This window comes from Podarcis muralis, chromosome 18 (genome assembly GCF_964188315.1).
Source record: "Podarcis muralis chromosome 18, rPodMur119.hap1.1, whole genome shotgun sequence".
NCBI lineage: Eukaryota > Metazoa > Chordata > Lepidosauria > Squamata > Lacertidae > Podarcis > Podarcis muralis.
In genome coordinates, this window is record NC_135672.1 from 13,545,888 (window position 1) to 13,559,146 (window position 13,259).

The 13,259-nt window shown below is 54.7% G+C and overlaps 1 protein-coding gene across 1 annotated transcript in view; it reads right to left on the reverse strand.

The window, feature by feature from the left end:
* Positions 1–13,259, reverse strand: part of INSR (insulin receptor) — a 55,374-nt gene that overhangs the window by 18,796 nt on the left and 23,319 nt on the right. The window contains exons 3-4 of the mRNA XM_077921953.1: positions 2,453–2,768; positions 154–302 (exon numbers count right to left, since the gene is read on the reverse strand). Of these exons, the coding sequence (XP_077778079.1) occupies positions 154–302; positions 2,453–2,768 (465 nt within the window). The remainder of the gene's footprint in view (positions 1–153; positions 303–2,452; positions 2,769–13,259) is intronic.

Here is a 13,259-nt window from a genome sequence, read left to right on the forward strand (position 1 = left end):
CGTGAGGTTCTGGACTTGAGAAGGAAGCCCTTGTGTCCCAGAGAGAAAGACCCGTGGAGCAGAACCAGCTTCCAGCTGACTAGCTTGGCGTGGGGCAGAGAGAGAGAGAGGACCCTCTGGCTCCCCCCACATCCCGCCCCCACAGGAACTCACTTCCTCCGCGGATGTTGATGGTCAGGCTGCCGTTGACGACAGTACACCCCTGGAGCTCCTGGGCCGCCGTCACGGAGTCGATGGTCTTCTCCTTGACGGGCAACTCGCAGATTTTGGGGCACAGCCCCTCGCAGGGGGTGCAGAGCAGGCTGCAGACAAGACACGGCGGGGAAAGGGAGATGCGTCTGGCGCTGCAAACGGCCACGGGGCTTTTCTCGCCGCCGCCAGAACCGATGCGCGCGTTCAGGAAAGCTCTGGGAGTTTGGCTTGTGCGCAGAGGCCGCAGAGACGCAGCCTCTCAGATGGCCCTGTGGGGCCTGCAGACCCACATTCCCAACAGGGGAGAGGAAAGGAACCTCAGGACAGCTTGCTGGGTGAGGCCAGTGGCCAGCCCAGCCCAGCACTGTTCTCACAATGGCAGCCCCCCCCCCAACACGCCAGTGCAATCTGAGAACAAGAGTCCTCTCCCCTCCTGTGGTTTCATGCAACTAGGATTCATGGAGGCAGAGCAGCCGTCGGCAATTTGTCCAGTCCTCTATTAAAGCCATCGCCGCCTCCTGTGGCAATGAGTTCCACAGGTTCACGACGTGTTGCTCGGGACAAGGACAGTGCCTTGGGGGCTGTGGGGCGGCACAGAACGAAGCCTCTTTCTAATCTCTCTCTCCCAGCAAGCAAATCCAGCTCAGACAAAACAAGACGGCTGAAAGGGTCCCCGCTGCAAGGTCCTTCAGCACCCTGCTGGTCGGGGGGGGGGCATGTTGTGGAGGGGCCTGCCTTCGAAATTCTGCTTCCTGTTTCCTGCCCCCTCCCTTTCGCAACCCCGTCATAGCAAGGAGGTTCGCGAAAAGAGCATTCGGAGAAAAATTCATCTGCTTTGAGAACATTCATCCGGTGCAGGAGGAACAAGGTCTGCTGCCGCTGCGGCCGCTGCCGCCAGCCACAATTAGAGGCCAATTAGCTGCCCTTTCCTGAGAATGATCAGAACAGGCCATTTCCTCTCCTCCCCTGGGGGGGGGGGCCTGGCTGCTGTTTTGCCAAGAAGAGGGAGGCAGAGATGCCGCCCCCCCCTCCAGATCTAGATGGGGGTCTAGATGGGGCGACAAGAAAGGCATGCTCCCCTTGCATTTGGAGGGGCAACAGCCCCCCACCCAGTCTCTCACCCCGTCCCCACAGTGGGCAAATTTCAGAGACCCCCGTGACCCTAAGCTGCCTCCGATAAATGTAGAAGTAACTCTGTTGATATCTTAAATATCAAACATACATTAAACGTGGATTAAACTCCCTCCCGTGGCGTTATCCGGCAGAGGCTCCTTGGGACCGACTGAAGGTAAGCGGAGGTCTGGAATTGTTCTAACTGTTCTCACTGGGCTAAGAGGAGACCCACTGAAACGAATCGGCCCGTTTCAACGAGTCTCCTCTGGGCAGGGGCGCAACCCGCTGTTTCAAGTCTGCGAATTCGCTTTCGTCGCTTTTTACATTATGAAATTGCTCGGTGGTTCATCCCCGACCCCATTTCCCGTTCCTTCCTCCATTAATAAACAGGATAAACCAAAGATAAAGAACAGAAATGTCGTCACAGCAGGTTGACAGCCGCCTAAGATTGGGCACGATCACCGAACGTGTTTCCAAAGCATTACCCAAAATGCCCATTTCCCCACAAACCTGCTAGGCTGCATTGTGCGCGTTCTTTCGTAACAGGTGAGTTTAACCAGAGACCCTACTGACCAATTATCTCTCCATCAGGACGGAGCTCCCCTCACCTCCGTCTTTTAGCCAGTTATAAATCTTAGCAGCCGTTCTAAGGCTGGACGCTATTTCTCAATCGTTTTCCAAAATGAAACGTTAATGTTTTGTAGGGAGGCGTTTTTCAGACAAGGACCCCCAGCGAGAGTGGGGGGGGGGGCTCAAACGCCCCTGAAATAAAAGGGGGGGATCTCTGAGACTAGGGGGTCCAGCTCCCTCCACACCACAAGAGCCCTCAGGGATCGGCATCTGGCAAAAAAGGGGCTTTAAATCCTCATCGCCTTCCTCCTCAACGGGTTGGGAGGCTCACTCTGCGTTGCACTGACCTCTTTCTCTTCCCCAAATCATCATCACTTTTATTATTATTATTATTATTGCTCTGTTTCAGGGCGTCTCGACTTCCACAAAGCGGTGAGTTGCACAGACTCTTGCAACCGGGACAGGGAGTCAAAGCAAGACCCCGATATCGGGGGGACGGTTGCCGATGAGAAGAGGCCCCCCCCTTGGTTTCTCCGTACCCCCCTCCCCGGTGTGTGTGTGTGTGTTGCCAACTCACTTGGTGGAGTTCATGGTGTAGCCGGAAGGGCAGCCGGGGGCGCACTCTCCGTTGTGGATGACGGGGCAGTCCGACTGGCGGGCGGCCTTGCACTTGTTGTGCAGCTCCTGGCAGAAGTCGAAGGTGACGCAGCGCCACCCGGCGTAGCGGTAGGACCCGGCCGGGCACCTCTCCACGCACCTGCCCTCCAGGCTGAAGTGGCGGCAGGCCAGGCACTTCTCCGGGTCGCCAGGCTCCAGGCAGCTGCCCAGGCACTCTGCGTGGCAGCAGATGCCCTCCGGGGTGCAGCCCTGGGACTTGCAGGCGGAAGGGCAGACTGTGGGGAGCAGAGGAGAAAGAGAGAGAAACGGAGAGGGATGAGAACACGCCCCGCAAGCCCCGCCTCCTCTCGCAGAGGGCCTTCTCGGTGGTGGCGCCCTGCCATCTGACGCCAAGGAAATAAACACAGCTTCCGGAAGACATCTGAAGGGAAGTTTTTCACGTTTTCTTGTGCTTTTATATGTGCTGGAAGCCGCCCAGAGTGGCTGGGGAAACACAGCCAGATGGGCAGGGTTGTTGGCTATTTGCAGATTAGTTGCGCTGCAGAAAGCTTGTGGGAGAGACCACACAATACAAGGAACTCAAAAATAACTTTAACAAGGTTTTAACCACAAAAACAAAAACTCCTTTTTCATTAAAGATATCAACAAGCATGACCCATCCACCACCCCCCAACCCCGAGGGTACTGAGAGAGCTAGGTGCTGCTCTTTATATACTATACCCAATTGCTGACACAGCTTAATTAACACACCTTAGCAGCACCTGCTATACTGTTCCACAGCTGTAATACTGGGTCTCGTTATTTGCTCTGGCCCTTAAAGACATAAACATCTTGTGGAACAATAATGAACCTTCACATTTAAAGAGACCATTCAACAAGGGTATAAATAAGAGAATTATTATTATAGAGCAACGCCTGCCCACGTCTCCACCCTTCTGTCTTCCTCTCACCCACAGAGCTGTGTCACCCCATTACCTGTCCTCCAATTTGGGGGGCAAACTGCTTCCCATTAGGCTGGCCTGCACACAGAACAGGGCCTCCAGCAGGTGGCCCCCCTAGTTACCGTCGCTTGAAATAGTCCGGAGCGGCCAACAGCTACGGTCCTTTCTTTTCGGACAGCAGTCTCCACAATTTTGAATAAAGGGCTCGCTTAATGGGAATGACGGAAGCTGCCTTGCCCCAAGTCGGACCATCAGAGTTTTGAACAGCCTTTCCCAGCCCTGCTTGGAGATGCTGGGGTGCGTCTGTGCTGTACCTGCTCCCCCCCCAAAAAAGCAGGTGTTCTAATCACCAAGTTGCAGCTTTTCGTTCTACTTCTTCCCCCCTCCTCTATTCTGAGAAAGATCCAGCCGAGGAAGGGATCACTTGCACAATGGGATCTCATGGGGGGGGGGGTGAACTAGCAAGTTGGTTGTCACTTGCGCATAGGAAGAACAACCCATGTGTTTTTTGGAGGGGGCGACCCCATAAAACCCTTCTCAAATGCAAAATGTGGGACACAGACCACCCCCCCCGCATTGTCTGTCCTGTCTGGATTTAGTATTCATTTAGTATTGCTTTTGAATTCTGGTGCTGGAGGAGACTCTTGAGAGTCCCCTGGACTGCAAGAAGATCCAACCTCTCCGTTCTGAAGGAAATCAGCCCTGAGTGCTCACTGGAAGGACAGATCCTGAAGCTGAGGCTCCAGTACTTTGGCCACCTCATGAGAAGAGAAGACTCCCTGGAAAAGACCCTGATGCTGGGAAAGATGGAGGGCGCAAGGAGAAGGGGGCAACAGAAGACGAGATGGTGGGACAGTGTTCTCAAAGCGACCAGCATGAGGGAGGCAGTGGAAGACAGGAGGGCCTGGCGTGCTCTGGTCCAGGGGGTCACCAAGAGGCGGACACCACTAAACAACGAAGTATTGCATTTATATCCCACCTCCAGGGAGCTCAAGGCGACGTTCCCGGTTTTTCCCCTCCTCATTTAATCCCCACCACAACCTCCCTGCAAGGTAGGCACAGCTGAGAGGCAATGACTGGCAGCCATGGTCACCTAGGGAGCTGCACGGCTGAGTGGGGATTCGAACCCTGGTCTCTCCCAGGTCCTAGTCAGAACACTCTAACCACTACACCACCCTGCCTCTCAGGTTCAAGGTTATTTCTCAGTATACTTTTCAGATACCTAATTGAGTCAGTCTAGGCCACGGAGCATTACAACTGCAGCAAATCCTGTTACTCCTTTACTGTCGGTTGTTGCAGCTCATCTCAATTTCCCTTTCGTTTCTTTGCCTGCCTGCCATTATTTTAATAAGAATAATAACAACAGGAGTAAACAAAACCAAAAGACCTGGCGTGAGTCCAGACCGCAGGCCACGGGGAGGAGGAGAAAAATATATAAACATATATCTCTAGATATGTAACATGGCTGCCGATCCCGAGAACTCCAGGCCGGGAAAAAGGGCTCCCCCAGGAGAACCGCCCTCTCCCTGAACCAATGCCTTGGCTGCTTGGAGTGGCGAAGGGAGGGGGGGCGTCATTCAAGACATTTTTCCTGCCTCTGCACAAAGCAAACAGATCCTTAACCCCTTCGGACTCTTTCCCCGGCTGAGATCCAGCGCTGAACAAGATGCAAGCCACGTTGCATCGGGGCTTGCGATAAATAACATGCCAGATCTGACAAAAAAAAAAAAAAAAAAGAGGAGCTTAGCGAATGGCGTCGCCTGGAGACGCATGCAAGGAGGGAGCTGCCTTATAGAGCCAGGCACTGGCTGGCAGCGGCTGGCCAGGGTTTCAGGGTCTCTCCCAGGCCTGGCTCGTTGCTGCTGGCACGGACTGGCAGCAGCAGCCCTCTGGGTTTTTAGATGGGGTTCCCCTCTACCAGTGACTGAGCTTCCGCATTCGAATCAGGCGTGTCTCCCCCCCCCCCCAGTCAAAATCCTTCCCTTAGAAATAAAGTTCAGATTGACTGTATCAGGAAGTTTTTAAGCTCTGGCGTTTTATTGTGTTTTCATTGTTGCTGGAAGCTGCCCAGAGTGGCAGGGGAAACCCAACCAGATGGGAAGGGGTATAAATAATATTACTACTACTCGTTGCTCTGAAAAAAGGCTGAATTGAATGCAAAATTGAATATCCGGTCATATAGACCCTTGGGTTGCTGGAAACAGCGGGAGGAGAAGGGGCTCTTGTGTTCGAATCCTGCTGGGGTGTCTGGATGGCCGCTGTGGCTGTGGCAGATGGGCATGCTGCAAATAATAAAATTATCATCGTTCTTATTTAGGGTGCTGGCATGGATGGGCCCCCTTTGGCCCGACCCAGCAGGCTCTCAGTAATGCCTGCACTGACTGGCAGCAGCTCTCTGGCCCTGCCCAGAGATGCCCCATGGGCCTTCTGCGTGCAGAGCAGGTACCCTAACCACTAAACTACGGCTCTTCCGAAGGTGCGCGCTGCCTCTCACCGTAGAAAGAGGCAGCTATGCCCCCACGAAACATAGGAACGGAAGGGCGCCGGGATGTGGCGCCCTGTTCTCCCAAGAGCCAAGCAAGCGGGATTTGAATGCGACTCTCCCTGCTGCAGAGGCACCACGTCCGTTGCCAGGATCGCCCTCTCCATTGTCTATCCCTCTTTTGGAGCCACCCTGCGCACTTCGCAGAGACGGCAACTGCGGAAAACTCCAAAGTTCTCAGGTTGAAGTGTGAAACCCAGAGAGAGAGAGAGAGAGAGATTGCCAGTCCATGAAGGCAACACAGGGCCAGGTGGGCTGACTTATAGATCATGGAACTGTAGCGTTGGAAGGGACCCCCAGGGTCATCTAGCCCAACCCGCTTTGCAAACGCCCAGGGCGCAGGAAAGCAAGCCAGTCCTGAACAGAGGATGCCAACAAGCACACGCCTTCTGCACGGGAAACTGGAATACGGGTGTGTCGGATCCACTCCTGAGCCAAAGTCGGGGGACCTGATCAAGACCTGGCACCCGCAGAAATCTGGGTCTGGGGCGGAGGGGAGAAGAGAGGGCTCTCCGCCCCCCAGCCAGTAAAACTGCAGACAACTCTGCAGGGAGGGCGCGCCTGAGCTTTGTGTTTGTGCGAGGCTCCTCAGACTCAGCGTCCCAATGGTGGGAACTGAACTCACATCTGCCACGAAACAGCCCCACCATACAAAACAGGCACCATTTCAGCTGCTGGGTGGTTCCGTGCCGTGTCAGAATCGGGCCTTTCGTGGGGTGCGGAACCTACGCTTCGCAGCACCTTCCCCTTGCGCGTAAGGCAGACGCTGCCACTCTGGCTTTCTCAGCGCCTAAGAAGAGCAGGCAGAAGGCCCGTTTCGCAAGCAGAGCCCTCTCGCCTCCTCTGGTTCCCAGCAAGCCGTACGCAAGACGCACGGCGGCCTCCCCCAATTCCTGTGGGAAGGAGTTCCAAAGGTGAACACAGCTCCTTCCCGAACCTTCGGACATTCAGCTTTCCCAACGCGCCTTTCCAGCGGACATCTCCATCTCAGCCTGTGTCCTGAACCGACAGGACGACGGAGGAGGAAGAAGAGGATTCTGCTGAGGGGGGAAGCCAGGGCTGGGACGCCCCCCGGGGCAAGCCAGGGACTGGGGCGCAGCACGCCTAGGCTGCTGACCGGAGCTGGTTATCGGCAGCATGTGACAAGCCTGCTGAGGAATCCGCCCCGGCTGCCAAGATGCTACTGGGCCAAATTTAAAGTGTTGCTGTGGGCGGGCGAAGAAGCCCTGAATCCAAGACGCTGCCTTTTGCTGCCTGTCCCTGCCTTGAGGAAACACTGCGAGCTGCTCCTTACGGAGTTCCCTGCCTTTCCACACGACTTGTTTTCATCTCTTAGACTCGCATGCCGCCCTTCGATAAAAATATACAAGCTAAAAAGCACAAATGAATAGTTAAAAGAGCGAAACAAGAATTTCCCCTCCCACAAAAAAACCAACACCCCACTCAGTGAAATTTATCTGCAAAGGAAGCAGCTTAAGACAACAAATAAATAAGGCGCGCTTTAAAACAAGCACAAAAAACCAGTTTTCTCCTTCTTGAACTCATTCATCTTTTTTATCTGATAGCAGGGAAGCAACAGGCCCTCTGGCCATCTGAAGAGCGAAACTGGAGTGGGTGTGTTTGTATATGTGCATGAGACAGAGAGAGATTTCCCTCGAGAAACTACGCAGCCCTGATTCTCTCTTGCGCAGGGACGCAGAATGAAAGCTGCCTTGTCCAGAGCCGGTTTTGTCCCCTGGGCTCAAGATGGTCTACACGGGCCGGCAGCAGCAGGGATTCAGGGTGGGGAGGGAGCCAAGATCCTACAAGATCCTACAAGACATGACCGAGGAAGAGGGGGAAGTAGCAGATCCTGCCACCGCCTTGGCGCTCTCCATCTCTGCTCCAAGAAGCGGAAGGGACCCCAAGACACATCTAGTCCAACCCCCTGCGATGCCTCTGTTCAGAAAGGGGTGCAGTCCCTGCCTACCTGACGCCTCTGTTCTGAGATGTTTTGTTTTTATTAATCTGCTAGAGGTCAAAGAAGAAGAAGCAAGTTTCTTTTCAGCCCCCAATTTCCCCTGAACTCCTTTCTCCACCCCGCTGCTTCCCCTGTGGCATGTGGCGGCCGTTCTGCTTTCCCCTACAAGCACAAACCCCTCTTCTCCTGCAAGTGTCGGCCTCCCTGCTTGCCAACCCAGGACGGTTATTATGCAAGCCCCAGAGGGAAAACAACAGCCCTGCACTCCTCGCCTTCCCCTTAAACGCAGCAGCGCTGAATCGAGGCAACAGGATCCCTCCCCAAAGCGATTGCACAAAGGGGTTTGGGTGGGGAGGGAACACCTTTGGCGGAGCGAGCAGTAATAATGAAGGGAGTTGCAAAAGCATCTTCCCTCAAGGAGCTGCTGGCGAAGGGCTCAGTGAAAATGCCAGGGGGGCTGCACTGAGGAAGGAGGATTCGGGGGGGGTAGCACATTTGAACCCACCAGGACCAGAAGCAGCGAGAACAGAGGGCTTGCAGACTTTGAAGTCAAGGAAGCAGGAATCTGGCGCCAGAGGAGGAAACATCTGCCCAATCTTCGCCACAACCTCATTAAGCCCTGCCCCGGCCTCTAGCGCTTACCCGCTAAAAATAATTTTAAAAAGAAGGGGCGCCTAAAGGCTGCAAACAGCTGATGGGAGGGTCCCAGCTCTGCTTGGCGTCTGCTGCCCTCTGCACGCCCGGGTCGAGAGCCAGGATGCAACCGCTTCCCGGGGCAGGAAGGAAGGTGGTGTCTGGGCAGACGTGACCCCCGGGCTGTGCGCGGACGGAGAGCCAGAGCCATCGCTCCGCAGTGTTTTGACTGGGACTCCTGTGATGTCAGCTCCGGAGAGGCGGCGTTCGCCCACTAGACATCCTATTCCTCGCGAGTCCCGTTGCGGCCGCTTGTGCCCGTGACGGCACTGGGGTGGTTTCTGCGTGTTCCTGCTTCCGAATACAAAAGGTACCTTGGTTTCCACTTCCTGCCGGTCCCAGAACTTCCTGCAGAATCCCTCACAGAAGGCGGAGGAGGCCTAAGGGAGATTTTGTTCCAGGAGGATGGAAGGAAGAGCCGGCTGGGTCAGCCCAAAGGGAGCCCACCTCATCCGCAGTCCTGCTCTTCTCAACTGTGGCCAAAGGGAAACTTGATGGCAGGACCTGAGTTCGAGAGCAGCGTCCCTCCTCTCCTGCAGTTTCCGGCAACTCACATTAAGGAGGATACTGAGCAGGGACGCAGCGCACAGCCATCCTGGCTAGTATCCCTCCAGAGCCCTCTCCTCCTCCATAAATTTGCCCAACCCTCTTTTAAAGCCGTCCACTGCCTCCTGCAGCAGGGAGTTCCACAGTTTCTGACCATGTGCTGTGTGAAGAAGCCTGTTCTTTTGTCTTTCCTGAATCTCCCAACACTCAGCTTTGCTAGATGTCGACAAGAGGGGTGGGGGACATATTCCTGTTCGCTTTCTCCACCTCACAGAATCCTAGAATCGTAGACTTGGAAAGGGACCCCCAGGGGTCATCCAGTCCAGCCCCCTGCAATGCGGGAATCTCAGCGAAAGCATCCAGGGCAGAGGGTCACCCACGTTCTGCTTAAGAACCTCCAAGGAAGGAGAGTCCCTCCTACTGCCAAAGGCAGAACTGGCAGGGAACTTTAGCGGACAATTCACGGGGGCGGCTCGCCGCTAATCCACCTGCTTCCTGAACCAGAACCAACAAAACGAGCTCTGAATTTGCAAGGGGGAAAGCTTTGGTAGAAAGAGAACAGTAGCCCCGGAAATCCGCGAGGAGAGGAGGGAGCTTTCGGCAGGCGCCCCTGAAACGCCTCGAGAGCGCTCTGCCAGGCTAGCTGATGCTGCCATGTATTCCGAGGTCAAAATGGCAATAAATCCGGTCTGAAAGCGAGGCAGGAGGTCAACCCGAATTACTGCCGTGAGCGGAGGGTGGCGATTTGGTGGAAGCCACATGGAACAAGACCGAGTAAAACCCAGACAGGCAACTTCAGAAGGGTTGCAGTTTGGGGGAAGAGTCCATTTTGGGACAGGCGTGGTTTCAAAAAGGAAGAAAGGCACAGGCGAGGGCTAGGCTGACCTCAGCTGCACCTGGGTAGTGACTCCCCAAGGCGTGACTCGGTTTCCAGGGGACCGAGACCTTGGCTTGGTCTTGAAACGGCGAAATAAACAGCAAGCGCTGCCCCCAGGACGTTTCCGTAGCCGTTCATTAATTCTCAACAGAAGAATCAGATAAGCTGTTTATTCCACAGCTGCATGTGGAATCTTAAGGCTAACCAAAAAAACCATATATATTTTTCCAAGTTTCAAAACTTGGAAAGGCTTTATTTCACTTGTGGATGAAGACAAAGAGGCCCAGGTCAGATCGCACGCTCCCAGGGGCTGCGCCTGCACAAGGGGTCAGGGGCGAAGGGCCTCAGGGAGCTCCGGCTCCGACAGGCAACTTGGCGCGTAACATACAAGGGCAGCTCCACATCTGTGGGAAGAGGAAGAGTGCGCCCTGTCTTACGCAAGGCTGTTGCAACACCGCAGCAGCAGCAGCAGCACGTGAAAGACTTTGCAACCGCGGGTAGAGCTCTTGGCATTTCAGCAGTTCATTAATTCGTCCTGTTCTGGCTTCTGAGAAGGGAGATTTTTATCTCCTCCCCACCCCCACCCCCAGCTCCGCAGTTCAAATTTCCGACAAGGGAAAGTTCCCAAATCCCTTTTGCAGAATCTGGAGGGGCAAGAGGAGGAAAGGGAATCCCTCCATTTCCTTCCTCTGGTCGGTACTGAAACACGGGCAGCCTCACTCGGCGGAGAGGGGATAGAAATCAGAGTAGCAGGATTTAACCCCTGCGAGGGCTTGCGCTTGTGATTCTTTGGATTCTGAGAGAGGGAATTCCAGGAAAACATCTGGAGCGAGTCGTGCCCGGGCGAGACGCGGGGAACGTTTGCTGGAAGAGCTCCGATTACCTAAAGAACAGCAACGCAAGCAGAAGAGAAAGAGGAGGCCCACAAGGTCCAGGAGCCGAGAGCCCCTCAGCGCCTCTGCCACATGGGCCAGCCCCGCAGGGCTGTTGTTAACTCAGGGGCACAAGAGCATATTAACCTTCCCAGACTCTGAGATCATCTTCTGAGGCCCTCCTTCGTGTGGTGCCTCCTCCTCGAGAGGTCAGGAGGGTGGCAACACGAGAGCAGGGCCTTCTCTGCAGTGGCTCCCCGTCTGTGCGAATGCTCTCCCCAAGGAAGTTCGCCTGGCGCCTTCATTACACACCTTTAGGCACCAGGCAAAAACGTTCCGTTTTAACCAGGCCTTTGGTTGGTCTGATTGACATCCTATACCCTTTTAAAATGTGGCTCTCTCTTTTTGGAGTTATTGGGTTGTTGTTTTTATTTTGATTACCGTATTTTTCGCTCTATAAGACTCACTTTTTCCTTCCTAAAAAGTAAGGGGAAATGTGTGTGCGTCTTATGGAGCGAATGCAGGCTGCGCAGCTATCCCAGAAGCCAGAACAGAAAGAGGCAGCGATCCCTCTTGCTGTTCTGGCTTCTGGGATTCAGAATATTTTTTTTCTTGCTTTCCAAGGTGCGTCTTGTGGTCTGGTGCGTCTTATAGAGCGAAAAATACGGTATACGTATTGTGGTTTTTATGTTGATCTTTGATGTGAACCGCGGTTTATAAATTCAATAAATAAATAAAGAGAGAGACCCGAGGCCAAGCAGCTAGAAAACACTGCTTTCTTCTTTCGAGAATGGAGGCGTCTGAGAATCACTCCCTGGTGAGCTTACGGCTTCTGCAGGCAACATCCGTGGAGGAAGCGAGGGTCCCGGAAGCCCCTCTGCCCGGACAAAGGCAGCTCACTCTGCTTTGCATTGGACCCCCTCAGCAAGGCCAAGGTGGGCACGTCTTGTCATCTGGGTAGCGCAGGACCCCCAGACACACTGCCCAGGCTTGCACCCCAGGGGAGGTCACTTCAGTGTGCTGCTAACATTGCCCCTCCAGACAGATTGCCTCTCCGATGCCCAGCCGTAATCATGAGGACTAGAACCTTCTTGTTCATTTTGAAGGAAAGGATCATCACTCGGCTGCAGAGCACCTGCTCAGTGTCCAAAAGGCCCAGTTCCCCAACGGCTAGGAAAGACCCTCTCTGCCGGAAACCCTCGAGAGCTGCTGCCAGTCCGTGGAGACAACACAGCTCTCGATGGACTTGTGAGAAGGCACCAACCATTCCTGCCTTTTGCTCTGGGCTGCTTCTTGTCCCGCCTGCTCGCTCTCAAATTCATTTGGCAAGCTCCATTCCGCACAGATTTCTTTTTAAAGAAGGAGAGGCCTTCGTCGTCGTTGTCATCCTCTCTCCCCCCCCCCCCAGCTGACAGTCAGGGAGCCGCCTGGCGGTCCGGGCCCAGCGATTCCAGCGTGGCCACATAGCCAGCATTCCACAGGAATTCCGGAGCGACGGGCCTCCCGTGGAAGCTCAGAGGGACAAATGCGTGCACTCTGCTAAGTGGGAAAGCATGCAGCGGGGAGGCTGCGCGAGGGAGGGCATGGCGCAAGCCGCTCTTGCACCCCTGACCGTCACCCGAGGGCCTTCCGTCTTCCACCGTCGTTTCATGCCTCTGCACCAGGAACTGTGCAGAAAGTCAGGGCCGAAGGTGAGCCAGGCTGCGACTAGAAAAGGTGGCCAGTCTCCTGTCCATGCAGCGTCCAGTTATCTCCGGCCTCCTCCGTCGGAGGCGATCTATGCTTTCCGCCTCCAGTTTCTGGTGTGCATTTGGCGGCTTCCCTTACGGGGTCACCTGTGGTTGGCCACCGTGACCACATTGTGCCAGACGGGACCCCTTTGGCCTTACCGAGACTGCCGTGTTTGAAATAAAAATTTTGCATCTGGCGCTGCGCGTCAAAGGAGAACTATATGAAAATGATGTGCCATTGGTATTTAACACCTACAAAATTATCAAAGATGTATTTGTTGTTGTTTAGTCGTGTCCGCCTCTTCGTGGCCCCCTGGACCAGAGCACGCCAGGCCCTCCTGTCTTCCACTGCCTCCCCCAGTTTGGTCAAACTCATACTGGTCGCTTCAAGAACACTGTCCCACCATCTCGTCCTCTGTCATCCCCTTCTCCTTGTGCCCTCCATCTTTCCCAGCATCAGGGTCTTTTCCAGGGAGTCTTCTCTTCTCATGAGGTGGCCAAAGTACTGGAGCCTCAGCTTCAGGATCTGTCCTTCCAGTGAGCACTCAGGGCTGATTTCCTTCCGAATGGAGAGGTTGGATCTTCTTGCAGTCCATGGGACTCTC